Source organism: Trachypithecus francoisi, unplaced genomic scaffold (assembly GCF_009764315.1).
Source record: "Trachypithecus francoisi isolate TF-2019V2 unplaced genomic scaffold, Tfra_2.0 Lachesis_group1, whole genome shotgun sequence".
NCBI classification, from domain to species: domain Eukaryota; kingdom Metazoa; phylum Chordata; class Mammalia; order Primates; family Cercopithecidae; genus Trachypithecus; species Trachypithecus francoisi.
In genome coordinates, this window is record NW_022681454.1 from 21,630,507 (window position 1) to 21,648,841 (window position 18,335).

At 38.8% G+C, this 18,335-nt stretch overlaps 1 protein-coding gene across 1 annotated transcript in view; it reads right to left on the minus strand.

Annotated features, from left to right (window-relative positions):
- Nucleotides 1-18,335, minus strand: part of ADGRA3 (adhesion G protein-coupled receptor A3) — a 137,175-nt gene that overhangs the window by 29,368 nt on the left and 89,472 nt on the right. Inside the window, exons 11-12 of the mRNA XM_033213892.1 lie at nucleotides 7,515-7,676; nucleotides 4,209-4,412 (exon numbers count right to left, since the gene is read on the minus strand). Coding sequence (XP_033069783.1) covers nucleotides 4,209-4,412; nucleotides 7,515-7,676 — 366 coding nt within the window. The remainder of the gene's footprint in view (nucleotides 1-4,208; nucleotides 4,413-7,514; nucleotides 7,677-18,335) is intronic.

Sequence of the window (18,335 nt, forward strand, 5' to 3'; positions counted from 1 at the left end):
AATATGAACACACATGAAATGACTGTTACCACACAGCTGCTTTTTTTTTTTTTTTTCTAAATTCATCTATTTCATTATTTACAATGACATTAAGCTAAAAGGAAAACGGTAAGCGTAATGGAGGTTAATTCAAATCCTTTCACTAGATTTTAACATCTTTCCTTATCAAAAAATCTGGACTTCCTCCACTATGTAGTTAATAAAATTTTCAGAAATCTTTATGGGTTAAAATCTACAGAATTTACATGAATTTACAGAATTTACATGAATATGGGTTAAAATCTACAGAATTTTCATTACATGAAAATCAGAATGAACCAAAGAAACATCTGATTCAAAACAATAAAATACTAATTTATTTATGTTTTCTTGACCACTTACTTGACTTCAAACAGACAGATACTATAACATATCCTAATTATTTTCTTGTGTATAATTATTAACCGCATACCACCTTTTGATTTTCTCACTGCTGAAGATTAATAGCAATTACATTTGACTTTAGAATTAATTTTTTTAACTGACTTTCTTTGCTAATTAAGTTTGGCTGTTAATTTTATGCGACATTTATTGAATGTTTAGTTACTCTGGGCTTGGAACTATGCAGAGCCTGAAGACATACAATGTAATAAATAAGCTGTGGTCCCTGTCCCCCAAAATTCATGGTCTAACAAAGGAGAGGTAACAACAGCAACAAAACAATAAGAGCTAATACTTATTGAGTGCTTACTCTGTGCCAGGCACTGCGGTGAATGTCTACTTATCTACCTCATTTAACCCTCTCAACAACCCTTCGAATTAAGTATCATTTCATGATCTGCATAACAGCCCAGAAACTGACATTCAGAAAGGTTAAGGTAGTTGCCCATGTTTGCACAGCTGTTAAGTTGGGGAGAGAACCTGAACCCAGACTGTCTGGCTGCAGAGATACCACAGTCTTAGTCATCGTATCATATGGCCTCTCACTGCAGCTCGCTCCACCACTGTATCACCGTATAATTATTCTGAAGAATGAACAAAGCACAATGGGATTAACAGGCAATGGTTAATTCTGTCTGAAGAAGAGAAGGAAGAATCCAAAGGCAGTTTTAGAGGGAGAGTAGCAGGAATTTCACCAAGCGGGGACAGATTGGAAAAGGGCAAAAATGAAGGCAGGAAGCAGGAAGATGCATAATGACTAGCCCGAAAAATTCAAGAGACTTCAGCTGGACTGAAGCTCTAGATGTCTGGGATGTGTAAAGAAAAACTGATTTCTAAATTCTAGTCAGGTAAAGTATAAAGAACTAATTATTTCTCCTTTGTAGCTACAATACAGCTGAACTCAAAACACCAGCTAATTTCCAAAGCCCTCAGTAAAAGTAAAGTAGTTTACTGAAAACAGGTACCATTTGGTGATGCTAACATATCTGAATTATGGTAACCACAGTGAAAGAAAACATTTCATTGAGAAAAAAAATTGGAAGAGATTTGATTGATGCTGTCAGTAAGAGGCAAGTTGGCAACTCTGTCACCAACTGGTGACCAACTGAAGCCAGGTACGAAGTCACTGATGACTCCAGCACTAGGCCTACCCTCAGGCAACCAATAAACCATCTTGGTTCCCAGGTTCCCACCTATGACAGGTGATGAGAGATGAACAAGGCATTATGGGAAAAACGAGGAAGAAAAACAAAGGAGACAAGGGTGGGTGGGAGTGGAGAACTGGATAAGATTAGGCAAAATGTCTTGGAGTGACATTTCTGCTGGGTGTTATCACCAAGGAGCTGGGAAGGGAGGGGTGGAGTAGGGATTCCAGTAGGAGAATTAGCACAAGCCTTGTGAATGAACAGGTGGTAGGGAGAGGAACCAAGGAAAGTTTGCTATTGCTGGATAAAAGGTAGAGGTGGGAAGTACTGTGAGGAGAGAGGGAAGATGTCAAATGATAAAGCTACTCAACAGACTCTGGAGAGACATGAGACATTTATGAAGGGGTGTACAAGGTTAATTTCCATTTGGGGAGGATCTAGGTAGAATGCTCACAACAACCTGGAATGGCACAGGCATTGACAATCAGAACAGCCTGCACAGAAGGGAAGGCTCCCAGAGGCCTCCTGTTCTGCAGGCATCAGGCCTTCAAGTGTGAAATGGTGAAAAGAGAGGTCTGGGTGGTGGTCCCAACAGAAGCACCAGGAGGGCTGAGGAAGCACTCAGCTATTTGCTAAATAGTAAGGAAGTATTTCAATATTTTACTAAGTGGCATCATTGTACTGATACATGTTAGCCGAATGTCAGCCCTAGGCAGACCAATCTGTGTGAGAAAGGTGAATTTTTAAAGGACAGCCTAGAGACAGAGACTAACTAGGAAGTTACCATGGTTTGGGCAATACAGGATGGAAGTCCAAAGCAGGCTGAGGAGGGAGTATAGCAGGAAGGACAGAGATTCTGAAATATGTAGGAAGCAAATCAAGGAGGAACCTACTGCTAAGTAATGACTGCCTCTTTACAGGTTTAACTTCACACACCAGCATATGTCCCCATTTAAAGGCAGTGCAATCAGTTTTTGGATGTTCAGGTTTTCTAGTTAGTATAGTCAAGGGATTTAAAAAAAAAAAAAAAAAAGATGCAAAGAAAAAGCAAAAATTGCCCTAGTATAAAATGTAAAATGTAAAGAGAGTTTTCTGTTCAAGTGCTAAAGCTTAAGCACGTTTTATGCCACTAATATTAGAATTTTAAACTAATTTTGTGTCATGAGGGATGTGTTCCTTTTTCATTCAGTTTAATCGTGTCCACTTAAGAAGCATGAATAATGTAATGTGTCCTTGCTCTCTGGCTACAGGATGATCTTAAAAGGATAGAATAGCATGAAATTGACAAATCTGAGTGTCCATCTAAAGCTTTCTACTTTAGCAAGTAGAAACTCTCCTTACCCAGAGGGGTACGTTGTGAAATTGATGCAATGTAGGGTTTCATCATTTTTAATCCCTTTCTATCAAGTGTGATCATCTAAGACAGAAGTGTTCATCAATTTTAAGTATTCCTCAAAAAACACACCTTTCTCTCATGGGCTTCTCTGTGTTGCTGTTCTAGGTTTTCATAGTGTGTTTGTGGTTTTTGTTTTGTTTTGTTTTGTTTTTCCTAATATAAGACACAGTAAGTAAAGCTGAGCAGGTCCAAAGGAGTGTGGCACAGTGCATCAAATATTCCCTTAGCACCAATATTAACAGGCAAATCTTGCCAATTTTCCTCTGAGTAGAGGGTATCAAGTAAATATATTATTATCAGACACTTTGACCTAGTTGAGATTTTCTTGGGCAGTTGGGATTTTCTAAATTTAGCAAATTGGCTCTCTTTAATGGTGGTCACCAAGAAACAGTATATAAAAATACACTAATTCGTTCATTCATTCAATATTTATTGAGTGCTCACACTAAACCGGAACACCTGACACCTGTTGGATCAGTTATTATGCAGCCATTAAAATGACTGGAATATTGTTTGTGATATTATTCAGGGACAAGACAGAAATAAGGTACTGTGAGATTGAAAACCCCAGAGAATACAATTACACATGGCCACAGAAAGGTAAGTGAAAAAAATTAGCTTCCATTAGGATGCTGGAGTTGTGCCTCCTCCTCTATTTGCTTCAATATGGTGTAATCAAATATATCTAAACCCCTAATTTTAAAAATCAGTAAAAATGCTTTCATTTTGCTTGCTTCAATGAAACTTTTTTTAAAAGATATATGACATATTTGTATTTTCTGCCAAAAACTCTGAGATGCAGCTTGCCTGATTAAACGCCTGGCCTCGGGGTTGACTTCTCCCCTAGGCTTGGCAGGCACAGGACCAAAGGTCCATGATACTTTTAGGGGCCCATGAAAACATATTGTTGTCTTAAAATCAGGAGCAAAAAAAAAAAAAAAAAATGAACTTATAAGTTGAATAAAATATTTGAATATGTAATAGGATCTTTGCATTTGTACCATTGCAAATGTAATTTTTGATATTTTTATGTGGAGAGAGGGAATCAAAGGCCAAAACGCCTAGGGCCCATGAAAGTCGTAATGCAGCTCTTCCTGGTTAGAGTTTTCTTTAAAATAATAGAAAAAGCAATAATACCTACCTCCCTGCAAAAAAATCTTCTAATAAGGTTATTTTGCAAAGCAGAACATTCGGAGCACTCTACTTTAACTGTAAACAGTCTTAAATGATTGCAGAATGTAACATACCTTTAGTGCCAGACTCGAAAATGTATTTGAAACATTGCACTTAAAGCTCAGCTGCTTATCTAGGTTTCCGTCTGGATCCCGCCTCCCATAATCTGAAAGTCCTGTACGATCAGAGGCTGCCACTTTCTGGAACACGGTACAGGTCATCCCCGTGAAGCCAGTAGCCTTGATGACATAAGCTTCCAGAGCAATATTGGGTGAATACTTCAAAAGTCAATCAAACAGGAGTTATGAACAATTTATAGCACAAAGGAAAAACACTTTCAAAGACTTTTCAAACACAAAACACTGTGCATTAGCCAAACCAGAAAGCCCAGGTTCTTCCTAAACAAAATCACTGTGTAGGTAACTGGCAGGAAAAAAAAAAAACAAAAAAAGAAAGAAAAAAAAAAGAAAGACCTTGGAATGAAAAGGATGTCCTAAAATGAAAAGGAGACCAAACAAGAGGAAAAGAAGAAGTCATGAAGTACGGAAGATCAGGTCTAAGAAGTCAATTAAAAATAATTGAAGGAGCACTTTGAAAGAAACGACAAGCTAAAAATGGAATCATCCTGAAAAAAAAAATTCAGCTAGAGAAATCAGTGGACCCTCTAAATGCTCATCTTACAGGAAGGATGAGAGCTAAATATTAGAGTTTGGGAAAAGCACTCGACACATCTGGCCATATTCACTTTTTCCTTTTACAGGAAGATCATTAACTCTTTGCATTAAGTTTCACCGATAAAAGCTTTACACAGACTCTCTCCAAAGCTGTTTCTTCAGAAAAGGAAGAGAGATGTTAGTTTAAATAGTAGGAAATGAACAGATTTAAAAAGCAAATTAGCCTTGTCAACATGGTGAAACTCCATCTCTACTAAAAATACAAAAAAGTAGCTGGGCATAGTGACACACGCCTGTAGTCCTAGCTACTCAGGAGGCTGTGGGAAGAGAATTGCTTGAAGTCGGGAGGCAGAGTTTGCAGTTAGCCGAGATTGTGCCACTGCACTCCAGCCTGGGCAACAGAGAAGATTCAGTCTCCAAAAAAAAAAAAAAAAGAAAAAATTGGTCAGAAAAATCATCTGAAAAATATGGCACCTGCCCTAGAGTTGTAAAGGAATTCAGGAATAAGAGTGAACCAAGGGGAACCACCAAAACATATGACTTGTCGATACAGACAACCACTAGGCCCACTTGCTGGAGGACAGAGTGGGTGTGAGAAGTGACAAGGAGCCACACCTTCACATCCATCAGGGTGACAGGATTCAGTGATTTAGTGTAAATTCTAGGGACAACATGGCATCTCCCTCCTTTAAGGATGATTAAGTATATGCCTATCCCACAGGCAAGGCACCATTCTAAGTACCACATATAGATGTCTTTTTCTTTAAAGCATGAAACTTTGGTGGTGCACGATGCTTACAATCTATTAGGAAATAAGATACAAATTTAAAAATATAAAAAGTGAAGTAGAATTTGGCAAGTCCTATGCATGTGACAGAAAATAATTAGTGGTTCCCAAACTTTTCAAGCATAAAGAATCTTTGTATTAGTTTTTGCCTCACGATGTAAACACAATGAAAAGTCTTAATTCAACTTATTTGTTAATAATGTGTATTCCAATTTTTTACTAGTCAAAGACACATGTAAACCACCACGAGACCTTCTGACAAGCAGTAGTCATCATGGCCAACACATGAAACCTTGGTTGAAAGAAATCTGTCATTTTGAGGCACCTGTGAAGCCGTATCATTTTACTTATTATAAGTAGATGTATCATCTCCTGGAACTTTGTTTACACGTTGAGACAGTATGCAAATTCCTACTATGACCTTTACTGTACCCTTGGGTTCCCAGAAAAACTAATGCAGTTCAGAGAAAGGGGGGGAAGTTCTTCCAGCTGATTAATAAGGATGTTAAAGGATGAGATTTAAAATGGATCTAAATGGCCGAGGTGGACATAAATATCACAAGCTAGTCTAAACTGAGGTCATGAATCTGAGAGGGAAACTCCACTGACTTACGTTACAAACACAGTGACCCAGCCAGGCGCGGTGGCTCCCGCCTGTAATCCCAGCATTTCCGGGAGGCCGAGGCAGGTGGATAGCTTGAGGTCAGGAGTTCGAGATCAGCCTGGCCAACATAATGAAACCCTGTCTCTACTAAAAATACAAAAATTAGCCAGACATAGTGGTGCTCGCCTGTAATCCCAGCTACTTGGGAGGCTGAGGCACGATAACTGCTTGAACACAGGAGGCAGAGGCTGCAGTAAGCCAACATCCCACCACTGCCCACCAGCCCGGGTGACAGAGCAAGACCCCATCCCCAAAAATAAATAAATAAACATTAAAAAAAAAAAAAACACAGCAATAAAAAACAAAGACAGTAGCCATGCTGAGGCTCCATTTTATTTATTATTCAGAAAAAATAACTAAACTTAATTGAGCAAAGGGAGCAATAAAACATGGTAACATCAAAAAAAGTCTCAGAAATCAACAGGAAAATAGTAATCTTGAACTGTGTAAAATCACAGGAGGAAGTGTAAAATATTCTACACTACGTCAGCCCACTAAAATAATTAGGAAATGAAAATCAAGGACCAGATCAAAGGGAATATTACATTATTTACTGTATTCACCACCTTTTTAGGACGAAAAAGTAAGCAGTATATAAAGAAATTTACAACAGTTCAATTTAGCATAAGTAATGTTGAATACTATGTAACTGAGTGATCATTATTTATTAATAACGCATTACCCCAAGAGTGGGATTGACTGAAAATGCCAATAGCTTCACAAATGTTGGAGGGCATCCCAGTTCTCTTCTGAGATTGAAACCTGGGCAAACAATCAGACATTTTCTCAAAACATCCTTCAGGGCCCAGAACAGAGTATTAGCTCAGATGGACCATGGGTACGTGCCAGCAGGGCAATACAATAGTGTTCTTATTTTCTTTTTTTTTTTTTGAGACGGAGTCTTGCTCTGCCATCCAGGCTGGAGTGCAGTGGCCGGATCTCAGCTTACTGCAAGCTCCGCCTCCTGGGTTTACGCCATTCTCCTGCCTCAGCCTTCTATTGCAGAAACAGTTTCAGTGGATTAGATGGTGATAAACATTCAAATTGCAGATTAAGAAAGTATTTTCCAGTTCCCAAGAAAACATTACTCAAAAGCAAAATTAACTCATAAAATGTTTTAGGGCAGAAATTCTGTATAATCAGCAGTGAGAGAAGATATCCATCCCATAATAGAGAGGAGACCCATCTCTTTCAGGTGAGAGCTGTCTGAAATGCACTTTTTTTCCCCAGGAGTCTATGATAATGTTACACTTACTGTTGAATAAACATGAGCTCCACCGGCTAGCCGGTAGGTCGCAATGCGCTGGAGACACTGCACAATCCTACTGCAGGCTTTAGCTTCCCTCTGCGCCAGCCACAGGACACGCTCATCAGCCAACATGATGTTACTTGCAATGTCAACCATCACGTCACCTAGCTAGCAGGGGTTCAGGAGAAAAAAGAAAGATCTTTAAAACCACCATGAACTATTTCGTAGAATCAAAATCCTAATAAGACAGTGAGATTGGCCTTCAGTCTCAAATTCCACATGAGAACCCAACAGGCACTTTACTTGTTTCTCATGAAAACATCTTCAGATATGAACAGTTCATTGAAGTATAGCCATTTAGTAATACTTAGCTCAAAAGAGCATATGTAAGTGGCCACCACATCACTGGTGGAAAGACTGCCAGGTGGTATCTCGAATGGAGGAAAAGAAAGGCAATTAGATTAATTAAAGGGAAGGAAAGGAAGTCACACAATAACAGAATAAAAAGATCTTGACTGTTCATCTAGAAAACCATTTATAAACACTTCCTTTTTGTGCATGCATTAGCTTAAATCAATCTATTATTATTAAGAAATACACACTGCCAGCCAGATGTGGTGGCTCACACCTGTAATCCCAGCACTTTGGGAGGCCAAAGCAGGTGGATCATTTGAGGTCAAGAGTTCGAGACCATCCTAACCAACATGGTGAAACCCCATCTCTACCAAAAATACAAAAAAAATTAGCTGGGTGTGGTGGCCCATGCCTGTAGTCTCAGCTACTTGGGAGGCCGAGGCAGGAGAATCGCTTGAAGCTGGGAGGCAGAGGTTGCAGTGAGCTGAGATCATGCTACCGTACTCTAGCCTGGGTGACAGAGTGAGAGAAAGAAAGAAAGGGAAGGAAGGGAAGAAGGGAAGGAAGGCAGGAAGGAAGGCAGGCAGGCAGGCAGGAAGGAGAAAGAAAAAGAAAGAAGGAAGGAAGGAAGGAGGAGGGAGGGAGGGAGGGAGGGGGGAAGGAAGGAAGGAAGGAAGGAAGGAAGGAAGGAAGGAAAGAAAGACTGCCTACCTCTTTAGTCTCTGTGCATGTTCAACATTCTAGGGATGCCCAGCTACTGCTAGGTCCTTGTATGTGTTATATAATCTCACCCCCATCCCCTTGCACATGTGGTTTCCTACACCTTGAATGAACTGCGTCTTCCCTTTCTCCCAACTCAATGAATGCTTTTAAGATCCAATGCAATAAAATAAATGCACTCTTCCACTGTGTTTTACTTGTTTCATTTATCAGATTTTTATTCGCTCACTTCGTAACTTACAGATGTAAACACCTGTCAGGCAAAGCCACTGAAAAGTCAACTGACTATTGTTTACTATAATTTGTACGTCTCATCTGAGAGAAATAAACCAAACCGTCCAGGGCTAATGAGACGTACTGGTGTCAAGAGGATTTTGTATTGAACAAAACGTTCACGAGAGGGAGATGTGCGGCAGAAAGAACAACAAAAACATTCCAGAGGTAGGATCATAGAATTTGCAAGCTGGCTGGGTCCCCAATCAAGAAGTAAACATTAAAAGGCATTAAGCCCCAGTGCAAAGCCAGAAAGCCAGAGCTGTCTTAACAGATGTCTTTTGATCATCCCAGAAGATCTCTGCTGAAATTTCAATCCCATTTTGCATCCAATACACATCACACGACATACAATTATGGGGGCTGAATAGGGTTTGGAAGAAGTTCAGTCCATCCCACCCTGGTTCACTTTACAAAAAAGTGAGGCCTTTGGAAATCCACCAGATCTCAACCCTGGAACCACGGGATGAGGCAACCACAGTAAATACATAGATGAGAACAGGACTTCAGATGCTGACCATGAGTACCTAGCCTGAACACTTCACCTCGTGGTATCTCCGCTTCCTTTATTCATAAGTACGGATAATAATAGTCCTATCTTTCTGAATGTTGTGGAGAGTAAGTTCCAATAATAAACACAAGGTTCCTAAAACCATGCCTGGCACATGGCAAGCACTCAAAAAATGTTAGTGCTTTTACTGTTTTAATCCCGAAATTGGCCTCTCTTTTAAGATGATAGACTCTAGAAGTAGTAGGAGGGCTGTCTTTGTATGTCTGTGTTCACATAAAAACAGGACCAATACATCCAACTAAACTGCCACTTGACCTTCTGTAAAGTACCACTTTCCCCCAGCTTGATCCTATTAAAATAAGTTTTCTGACTTTTTACTGCCCTTACCATAATGTATCACAACGTTTTACTTATTTTACTTCCAATGTAAACATCCTGAGGGTAGAAAAAACAAAATGTCTTATATTTATATCCTTATTCACTAGTACAAGAGCTGATGGAGAAGCCAATAGTTATCAATGTCCATGTATTGATATGTATCAATATTCATTTTAAATATTCATGATTACTGTTCACTGACTATTGAGGGCCAATGTGAGCCAGACACTGTCTGGAGCAACAGGGATACAACAGCAAAAGAAAGAAACAAGCTCTATCTTCAACCTTATAGTCTGGTGAAGGAAATGCAAAACAAGCATATAAATCCATTTTTAAAAAGTGATTTAGACTGTAGTAACTGCTATGAAGGAAATGTGCAGAGGAATATAGGATACAGAGTAATGAAATTTAATCCAAACACCTATTTTAATGAACTAATACATTCTCGAGGGGTACTTCCCCCAAAACCGAAGATATTAACATGATAAACTGACAAATAATTAAGAAGAGCCTGTAATCAAGCTTTGCAGAATCCTCAGTTGGTTCATTTAATATGATTCATTGGACCATTAGCATCCTCGTGCATGTTCCTACTAACAACCAGGTATGGGGGTGAATGTCATTCTACTAGAAGCCCTTACTTCTGGAGTTATAAAGAAGGGTACTGACTCTTCTTATTCAGTTACTGAATCTGTCAATCGGCCGTTTATACAGACGCTAGACTAATAAGTCCAAAGTCTTAATGGGAATTCACAGTAGTTGAAATAACTTCTTTAAGATTTTGTCTATTATTCTGACTTACTGTCATTTGAAGATTTTACACAAAAATAAAAGAGGTAAAAGAGAGAACATGGTGAAATACACTTTATGGCTATCAAAAATATTAATCAAATTCCCACTGGATGCAAAACTTTAAAATACATGAAAATATTGATTTTTATTCTAAGTCATCACTGAAATATAGGCAGTGTTTACAGATTATCAAAGTTACAACTAAACTTATTAATACTTCTTTGAAGTTTTAAATGTAGGAATTTTATGGGGACCTGACATGAGATCTGATGAGTACATTATCTCTCTTGAAAAAGTCATCATTATTACATGATCAAAGAACTACTGCTATGTCCCGCTAGATAATGCCAGTAATACAGAAATTAACTTCTGTTAGTAATTATAAAAAAACAAATACCTCTAAGAAGGTACAGGGCTAACAACAGTAATTGCTTTAGTTGAGAACAAGCTATTTTTCTCATATTTCACTCCAAATGGCTAAGAATGGAGGAAAGGGATTTGTTGCCAAAACATTCCCTAGAGCAGATAATCAGAAAATGTTATGTGCTTCTGTAGCTTCGTTACAGAAGTAGCTCTGAATCTGTCCCAGTGGCAAAAAGTGACACAAAAGGGGTAACAATGCATGAAAAATTACACTGGATTAAAAAAAGTATTCCTGAAATCTGACACACAAAGCTCATTTAAAAACTGCAACCAGTATAAGGAGAATGCATCCGATTTCTCCTTGGCCTCATTCCCTGAAGGCCACTCTAGCCACAAAAGGGTCAGAAGGACTCCTCCACCTGCTCTTGCACCTGTCACAATAGAGCGGGAGGACCAACCGAAAACATGAGCGAATGGACTTTATCAAAGATAACATGGGGAAGAAACAAATGCACCACATTAATGGCAATGAAAGTGCTCAATGTCAAATGTTGTAAGAGTTCTTAATATACCAACGGCTTGTAAGTTTTATCAAATTCAGTTTTATCAAAATTAGGTCAAAAACATCTGTTAATTTAATAAATTTCTGATGTTATATTAATATACAAGATAACACACAAACTAAACTTGATGATATTTAACGTACAGTCTTTAACACTGAAGACATAATATCTATTTGCCTTGGAGTTAAATACTCCTGGGTTGAGATCTCAAGTCTGTCACAAGTTTAGATCTCCCTGAGCAAATCAGCCTCCGTGAGACTCAGTTTACTCATTTGTAAAATGGGATCAAGAACTCTAAAAGTGCTCAGAACATCTCATTCCACAGTAAAATAAGAAAGAAAGAAAAAAAAAAAAGAAGCAAAAGACAAATATCTTCACATACCCAGCAAAAATATACATTAAGCAATTCATGGAGTTTTTGAGAAAGGCCAAGTGATCTAGGCCCTCCCATATTTACATTTTCAATCATTGAGCAGCAAAGGAACACTTTTGTTCATTCTAATAACCAGAAAAGCAAGAATTAACAGACACATGCATAGGTGGAGCAATGGTTTTGGAGATGACAAACAGGAACCTACATCACCATCACTGCAGCAGCTGATCCTATTAAGCTCAAGTAGTCTTCACGATGTTCTCCTGGTTCCAACTTAAGTATACTATTGGGATCATACCTATTTCAAGGTATGTTATTACACTGATTAATGATGGAACTGTTGTATTCTGAAAGTCAAGTTTTAAAAGTGTAATTGTCACTCTTAACTCACATCTGGCCTTACGTGCCACGGGATACCTCTGCAGGCTTCTCAGCAGGTTGCTTAGGTAAGTATTTGCTATTCAACAAGAGTCTGACTGTGATCATCATCAGGGTTATGGCAAAGGTTAAAGCTCTGAGTTTACTGAGGTATAGGAGTAAAGAGAATGATGAGGATGAAGGTAACAGTGGAGGAACTGAAGAAATGGGTGGAAGGGGAAAAGAGGTCGAGAAGAATATTGCGTGGCAGGAGTTCTCAGATCATGTAATAATCATAATTCTTCAGGAGCAATGATGTGTCTACCATCAGGTCTCATGCCCGATCCTCACAAAGTTCACACATTCAAAACTTAAAAAAAAAAAAACCTGAACAATAAATTTAGTCGTAATTGTGCTAATCTGTAAATATCTCATATATTAAAAGATAAAATATCCCAAAATACTGATTCTATCCTAAGGTGTTACTGAAATATATGAGATTACAAACGCGTACGTGCATTTCCTTTTCTAGAAGTACAGAGGACTCAGTACTCTGGAGAACTCTCCAGCAGAAAGTGAAAAATGCTGAAACGAAAAGTTATCTTTGTAAATGCATCACTAAAAAGTAGGAAAACAGAGCCTCCTCCAAAACCCAGTCGCCAAAGAACAGCAGAAATCCGAAGAGCTCTGAGGTTGAACTCTGATGACCACAAGGTATGTTTTGACTTCCACACCGAGCCTAGGCCATGCCAACACAGGGTACCAGAAGAAGACCCCCAGTTACAAAGCTAGAAAATCAAAGGACACCACCTGCAGCATCAGGTCTACCCAGCAACCACTCAGCTTCATGGAAGGAGAGAGCCAGGAAATGTGCCTGTCTTGACCTGGGCAAGAGATAGAAGGAGGTAAAAAAAAATTATTCTCTGACAATTTGGAAACACAAGTTGACCTTGAAACGGGTCCTTTATACTACTTTTGTGTTCTTAAAAACCTCAATCTAAGAATTAATTTTAAAGTGAGCCCCCCTACTCTGGCACTTGGCAGAAGCAAGCAAATATCACAGTTAAGGATACATTAGACCTTTCTCATTATTGCCCCCAATCAACCAACACTTAGTGATATGGTTTGGCTGTGTCCCTACCAAAATTTCATCTTGAATTGTAACTCCCACAATTCCCACGTGTTATAAGAGGGACCCAGTGGGAGGTAACTGAATCATGGTGGCGGGTCTTTGTCATGCTGTTCTTGTGATAGTAGGTCTTACAATATCTGATGGTATTACAAAGAGAAGCTTCCCTGCACAAGCTCTCTCTTTGCCTGCCACCATCCACATAACGCCTGACTTGCTCCTCCATGCCTTCTGCCATGATTGTGAGGCCTCTCCAGCCTTGTGAAACTGTAGGTCCACTAAACCACTTTTTCTTCCCGGTCTCAAGTATGTCTTTATTAGTAGCATGAAAATGGACTAATACAGTAAATTGGTACCAACAGAGTGGGGCAATGCTGAAAAGATACTCAAAAATGTGGAAGCAACTTTGGAACTGGGTAACAAGTAGAGGTTGGAACAGTTTGATGGCTCAGAAGAAGACAGGAAAATCTGGGAAACTTTGGAACTTCCTAGAGGCTAGTAGGTCCAGGCTGAGGCGCTCTGAGATGGAGATGAGGAACTTGTTGGGAACTAAAGCAAAGGTGACTCTTGTTTTGTCTCAGCAAAGAGACTGGCAGCATTTTGCCCCTGCCCTAGAGATTTGTGGAACTTTGAACTTGAGAAAGATGATTTAGGGTATCTGGCAGAAGAAATTTCTAAGCAGCAAAGTATTCAAGAGGTGACTTGGGTGCTGTAAAAGGCATTCCATTTTAGAAGGGAAGCATAGCGTAGAAGTTCGGAAAATTTGCACCTTGACAATGTGATAGAAAAGAAAATCCCATTTTCTGAGGAGAAATTCCAGCCCGCTGCAGAAATTTGCCTAAGTAACAAGGAGCTGAATGTTAATCCCCAAGACAATGGTGAAATGTCTTCAAGGCATGTCAGAGGTCTTCATGGCAGCCTCTCCCACCACAGGCCTGGAGGCCTTGGAGAAAACAATGGTTTTACAGGCTGGGCGCAGGGTCCATGTGCTGTGTGCAGTCTAGTGACTTGGTGTCCTGCATCCCAGCTGCTCCAGCCATGACTAAAAGGGGCCAAGGTACAGCTTAGGCTATTGCTTCAGAGGGTGCAAGCCCCAAGCCTTGGCAGCTTCCACATGGTATTGAGATTGTGGGTGCACAGAAGTCAAGAATTGAGGTTTGGAAACCTCCGCCTAGATTTCAGAGGATGTATGGAAATTCCTGAATGACAGGTAGAAGTTTGTTGCAGGGGTAGGAGTCTCATGGAGAACCTCTGCTAGGGCAGTGCAGAAGGGAAATGTGGGGTCAGAGTGCCCACACAGAGTCCCTACTGGGGCATCAACTAGTGGAACTGTGAGAAGAGGGCCACTGTCCTCCAGACCCCAGAATGATAGATCCACTAATAGCTTATACTGTGCACCTGGAAAAGCCACAGACACTCAATGCCAGCCTGTGAAAGCAGCCGGGAGGGAAGCTGTGTCCTGCAAAGCCACAGGTGCAGAGCTGCCCAAGACCATGGGAACCCATCTCTTGCATCGGTGTGACCTGGATGTGAGACATGGAGTCAAAGGAGATGATTTTGGAGCTTTAAGATTTGACTGCTCCACTGTCATGTGAATAAGTCCCACAAGATTTGATGGTTTTATAAGGGGGGTTATAAGGGGTTTCCCTTTTCACTTGGCTCTCATTCTCTCTTTGCCTGCTGCCATGTGAGACATGACTTTGCTCCTCCTTTACCTTCTGCCGTGATTGTGAGGCCTCCCCAGATGTGCTGAACTGTGAGTCAATTAAACCTCTTTCCTTTATAAATTACTCACTCTTGGGTATGTCATTACTAGCAGCGTGAAAACTAATACAATGGGTAAATAATTGTCTTGTTTTTATTAATCTTTCTTAAATATGTGTATGGCTCATACTTATTTCAATGTTTAATATTAGAATGTCTGGGGTCTTTACTTGGAAGTTTGGTGATATTTTTCTGACCAGAAATGATCTCTAGGGATTTTATAAGTCTGATTTAGGTCAATTAGTATATGGTCAATTTGGTTTCATTACATATCATTTCACTTAAAGTTGCAGTTTCCAAGAACCTATAGATGACCGTAAGTGAGGGCTTGCTGTATTGAAAACCGTCGAAGCCAAGCAAAGGTATAGCATAGGTATTAATGATAATATTCTCCTATCCTTTTGAATTTTCCAAGAAAAAGTTCTTAAAAAGTTAAACCCCCCCACACTAAAAAAAAAAAAAAAGCAACAATAGAAAATGGAGATGCTACAGGGGTTCTCAAAGCCAGTGTCAAAGTCACGCTGCCTGAAACATCACCTGAAACTGACTAGAAATTCAGATTCTCTGAACCCACTTAGACCTGCTGAAATGGCAACTGGGAATGTCAGGGAGGGGGAGCTCCGGCAGCAATCTCTGCGTATAACAAATCCAGCAGGTGATTCTGATGTGTGGTCAAGTTTTAGGAATAATGTCCTGGAAAAGCTTAATAATACAGAAAAGTCTGGCAAGTAAGATCAAGAAAAAAAAAGAATACCAAAGAATCATAACCGTCAATATAGAAGCAATGATACTTTAAAATCAATGAAAGAGCCATGCATTTGTAAAAATCTATATAAAAACTAGTGTAAGGTGCATATTGCACTCACATATTTTAAAACAAGAGACAGTAAGAGTGCCAGAAAGCATCACCAGATCTAATCTTTATATTTAACTTTCCCATCTTATAAAATGAATACACATACTGTTTTCATAAGAAAAATCACTTTAGTAAATACATAACAGACACTTCTGTTGCCTGACAGACAACCTTTAACTGTTTTTAAAAGGATCCACTAAATACATCACTTAGATCTGGCAGTTTGATAGCTTTTAATGCCTATCCTGAGACAACAAAGTGCCAGCTTGTGTTGTCCAGGCTCAATCACAGATTAAGAAGCAATTCCCCCACAATACTTTAGCTTTGAAATCACCTATAAAAGAATAATTTTCAGTCATAATACAAAAATCAATTTAATTAATTATTTCTCTAAGCTAGGTGCATTTTAGGATAACGGCATAATTTTATGCTGTGGTAATTAACTTAAAATGAAGCCCTTAAGCCTCCTAATTTTTTTTCACTGCTCTAATAAATGGTGAAAGCTATGGTCTGTGGCTCAAACTGCCAGAGAACTGTATGTCAGTCACTACATCACACGCAATATTATTACATTTATATCTCAATTATTCAATTCTGAATATTTTCCTGTTTCTCATGCTGACAGTTAATAAGTTGCCATCACTTGCTTCCAAAGATAATCGTAACTTTTCCATCCTATGTTAACCAGTAAAAGTGAGAGCAATCTTCTTCACAATACATTTTTACAGAACTAACTGATGCACTCATGATTGTTTAAAAGGACTTCCTTCTTAGCTTCTGAGGTCAGAAAAATGTTATATTTCATAACCTAATACAATTATATCCAAGCTTTGCAACTATTTTGCTAAATTGTTCACCTGTATTTGTGCACATACACTTTTCAAATTATACAGAGAACACAGCATCCCAATTTGAAAAATGAAGAATAAGCCCATGGTTAATTAATAACTAATAAAACCATGTCTACTTCCAGTTCAATATGATGTTTCCACCTAAGAACGGGTCAGCACAGCCGACCATTCTTCCACACGCTGGCAAACAGTTCAACACACACCTCTGGACACCACGCTGCTCATGCTGAGGGGTGAGCAAAACAGGATCACATCATAAACATGTATTCTTCAATGGCGAACGTTCTTCCATGTCCACGTTCCAAATGTCATTACAATTATTCCAGTAACTAGAAACATCCCGCTCCCAGAAATGACTGCTAATCCTGTGGGCAGCTAACCTGTCACCTTAAGCACCAATGGAGCACAATCTTAATCACAGAGCCAGAATCCAAATGGCCTCTCCCAGTACAAGGAAAATTCACTGCAGGAAAGTGGGCTGTGCCCTGGAGACACAATCAAGTATCAGGAGCAGTTATTAGAAAATCACGGTCCCTGAAGTTCAGAAAACAAATGAAATGTTATCCGGCTGACAAGTGAGGTGGCCTATCTGCCTAAGTCCCGTTTATATACAATATATGTATTTTCCTTCAATAACTACATCCTATCAAGTAAAGTGCCTAATGCACTAGGGTCAGAGTTCCAAAAACTTATTACCAGAATGCAAGATACTAATGCTTACATATATCATATACAATATCTTATATATAATATATAAGAATATATCCATATTAGATATATAGATGTATAATATGTAGATATCCATCTTATATATCTAATATAGATATAAATAAAATATATGGTATATAAGAATATATCTATATTAGATATATAGATGTATAATATGTAGATATCTATCTTATATATCTAATATAGCTATATAAATAAAATATATGGTATATAAGAATATGTCTATATTAGATATATAATATACATATTAGATATATCTAATATATATTATGTATTAGAATATATATGTGATATATAAGTCTGTGTATATGTGATATAAAAATATATTAGAATGATTTAGGAAAACAAGGCTTATTATTTACATTTTAGCAATATTAATAGATCTGAGAAATTCTACATAAAGAAATATGCAGTTTTGTTTAGCCCAGTGTTTCCCCACAGTTGTGTACAGAGCACTTTTAGAATTGCAAGTCAGGGCTACATTGTATGAGAAGGTGAATGTGATGCTATAGAAAACTCTTATGGATGAGTCAGGGATCTTGGGTTCTGTTTTCAGGCCTGCCCTAACCTAAGCGTGGGCTTCAGTTTACCACTTGCTTGAGGTTCCCTCTACCTCTATAATTCACTTCTTTATAAGTCATTATATCACAAAAGAAATTGTACATATAAAGTTCTCACGAAGCTTTAAACGTAAAGCTTAAGAACACAATAATTCTGCCCGTTGAAAATTATTCAAAACATTAATTTGCTGCTCATTCATTCTGTAAACTGTCAGGCCTCAGAGCCCAAGCTAAGCCATCGTATCCCCTGTGAC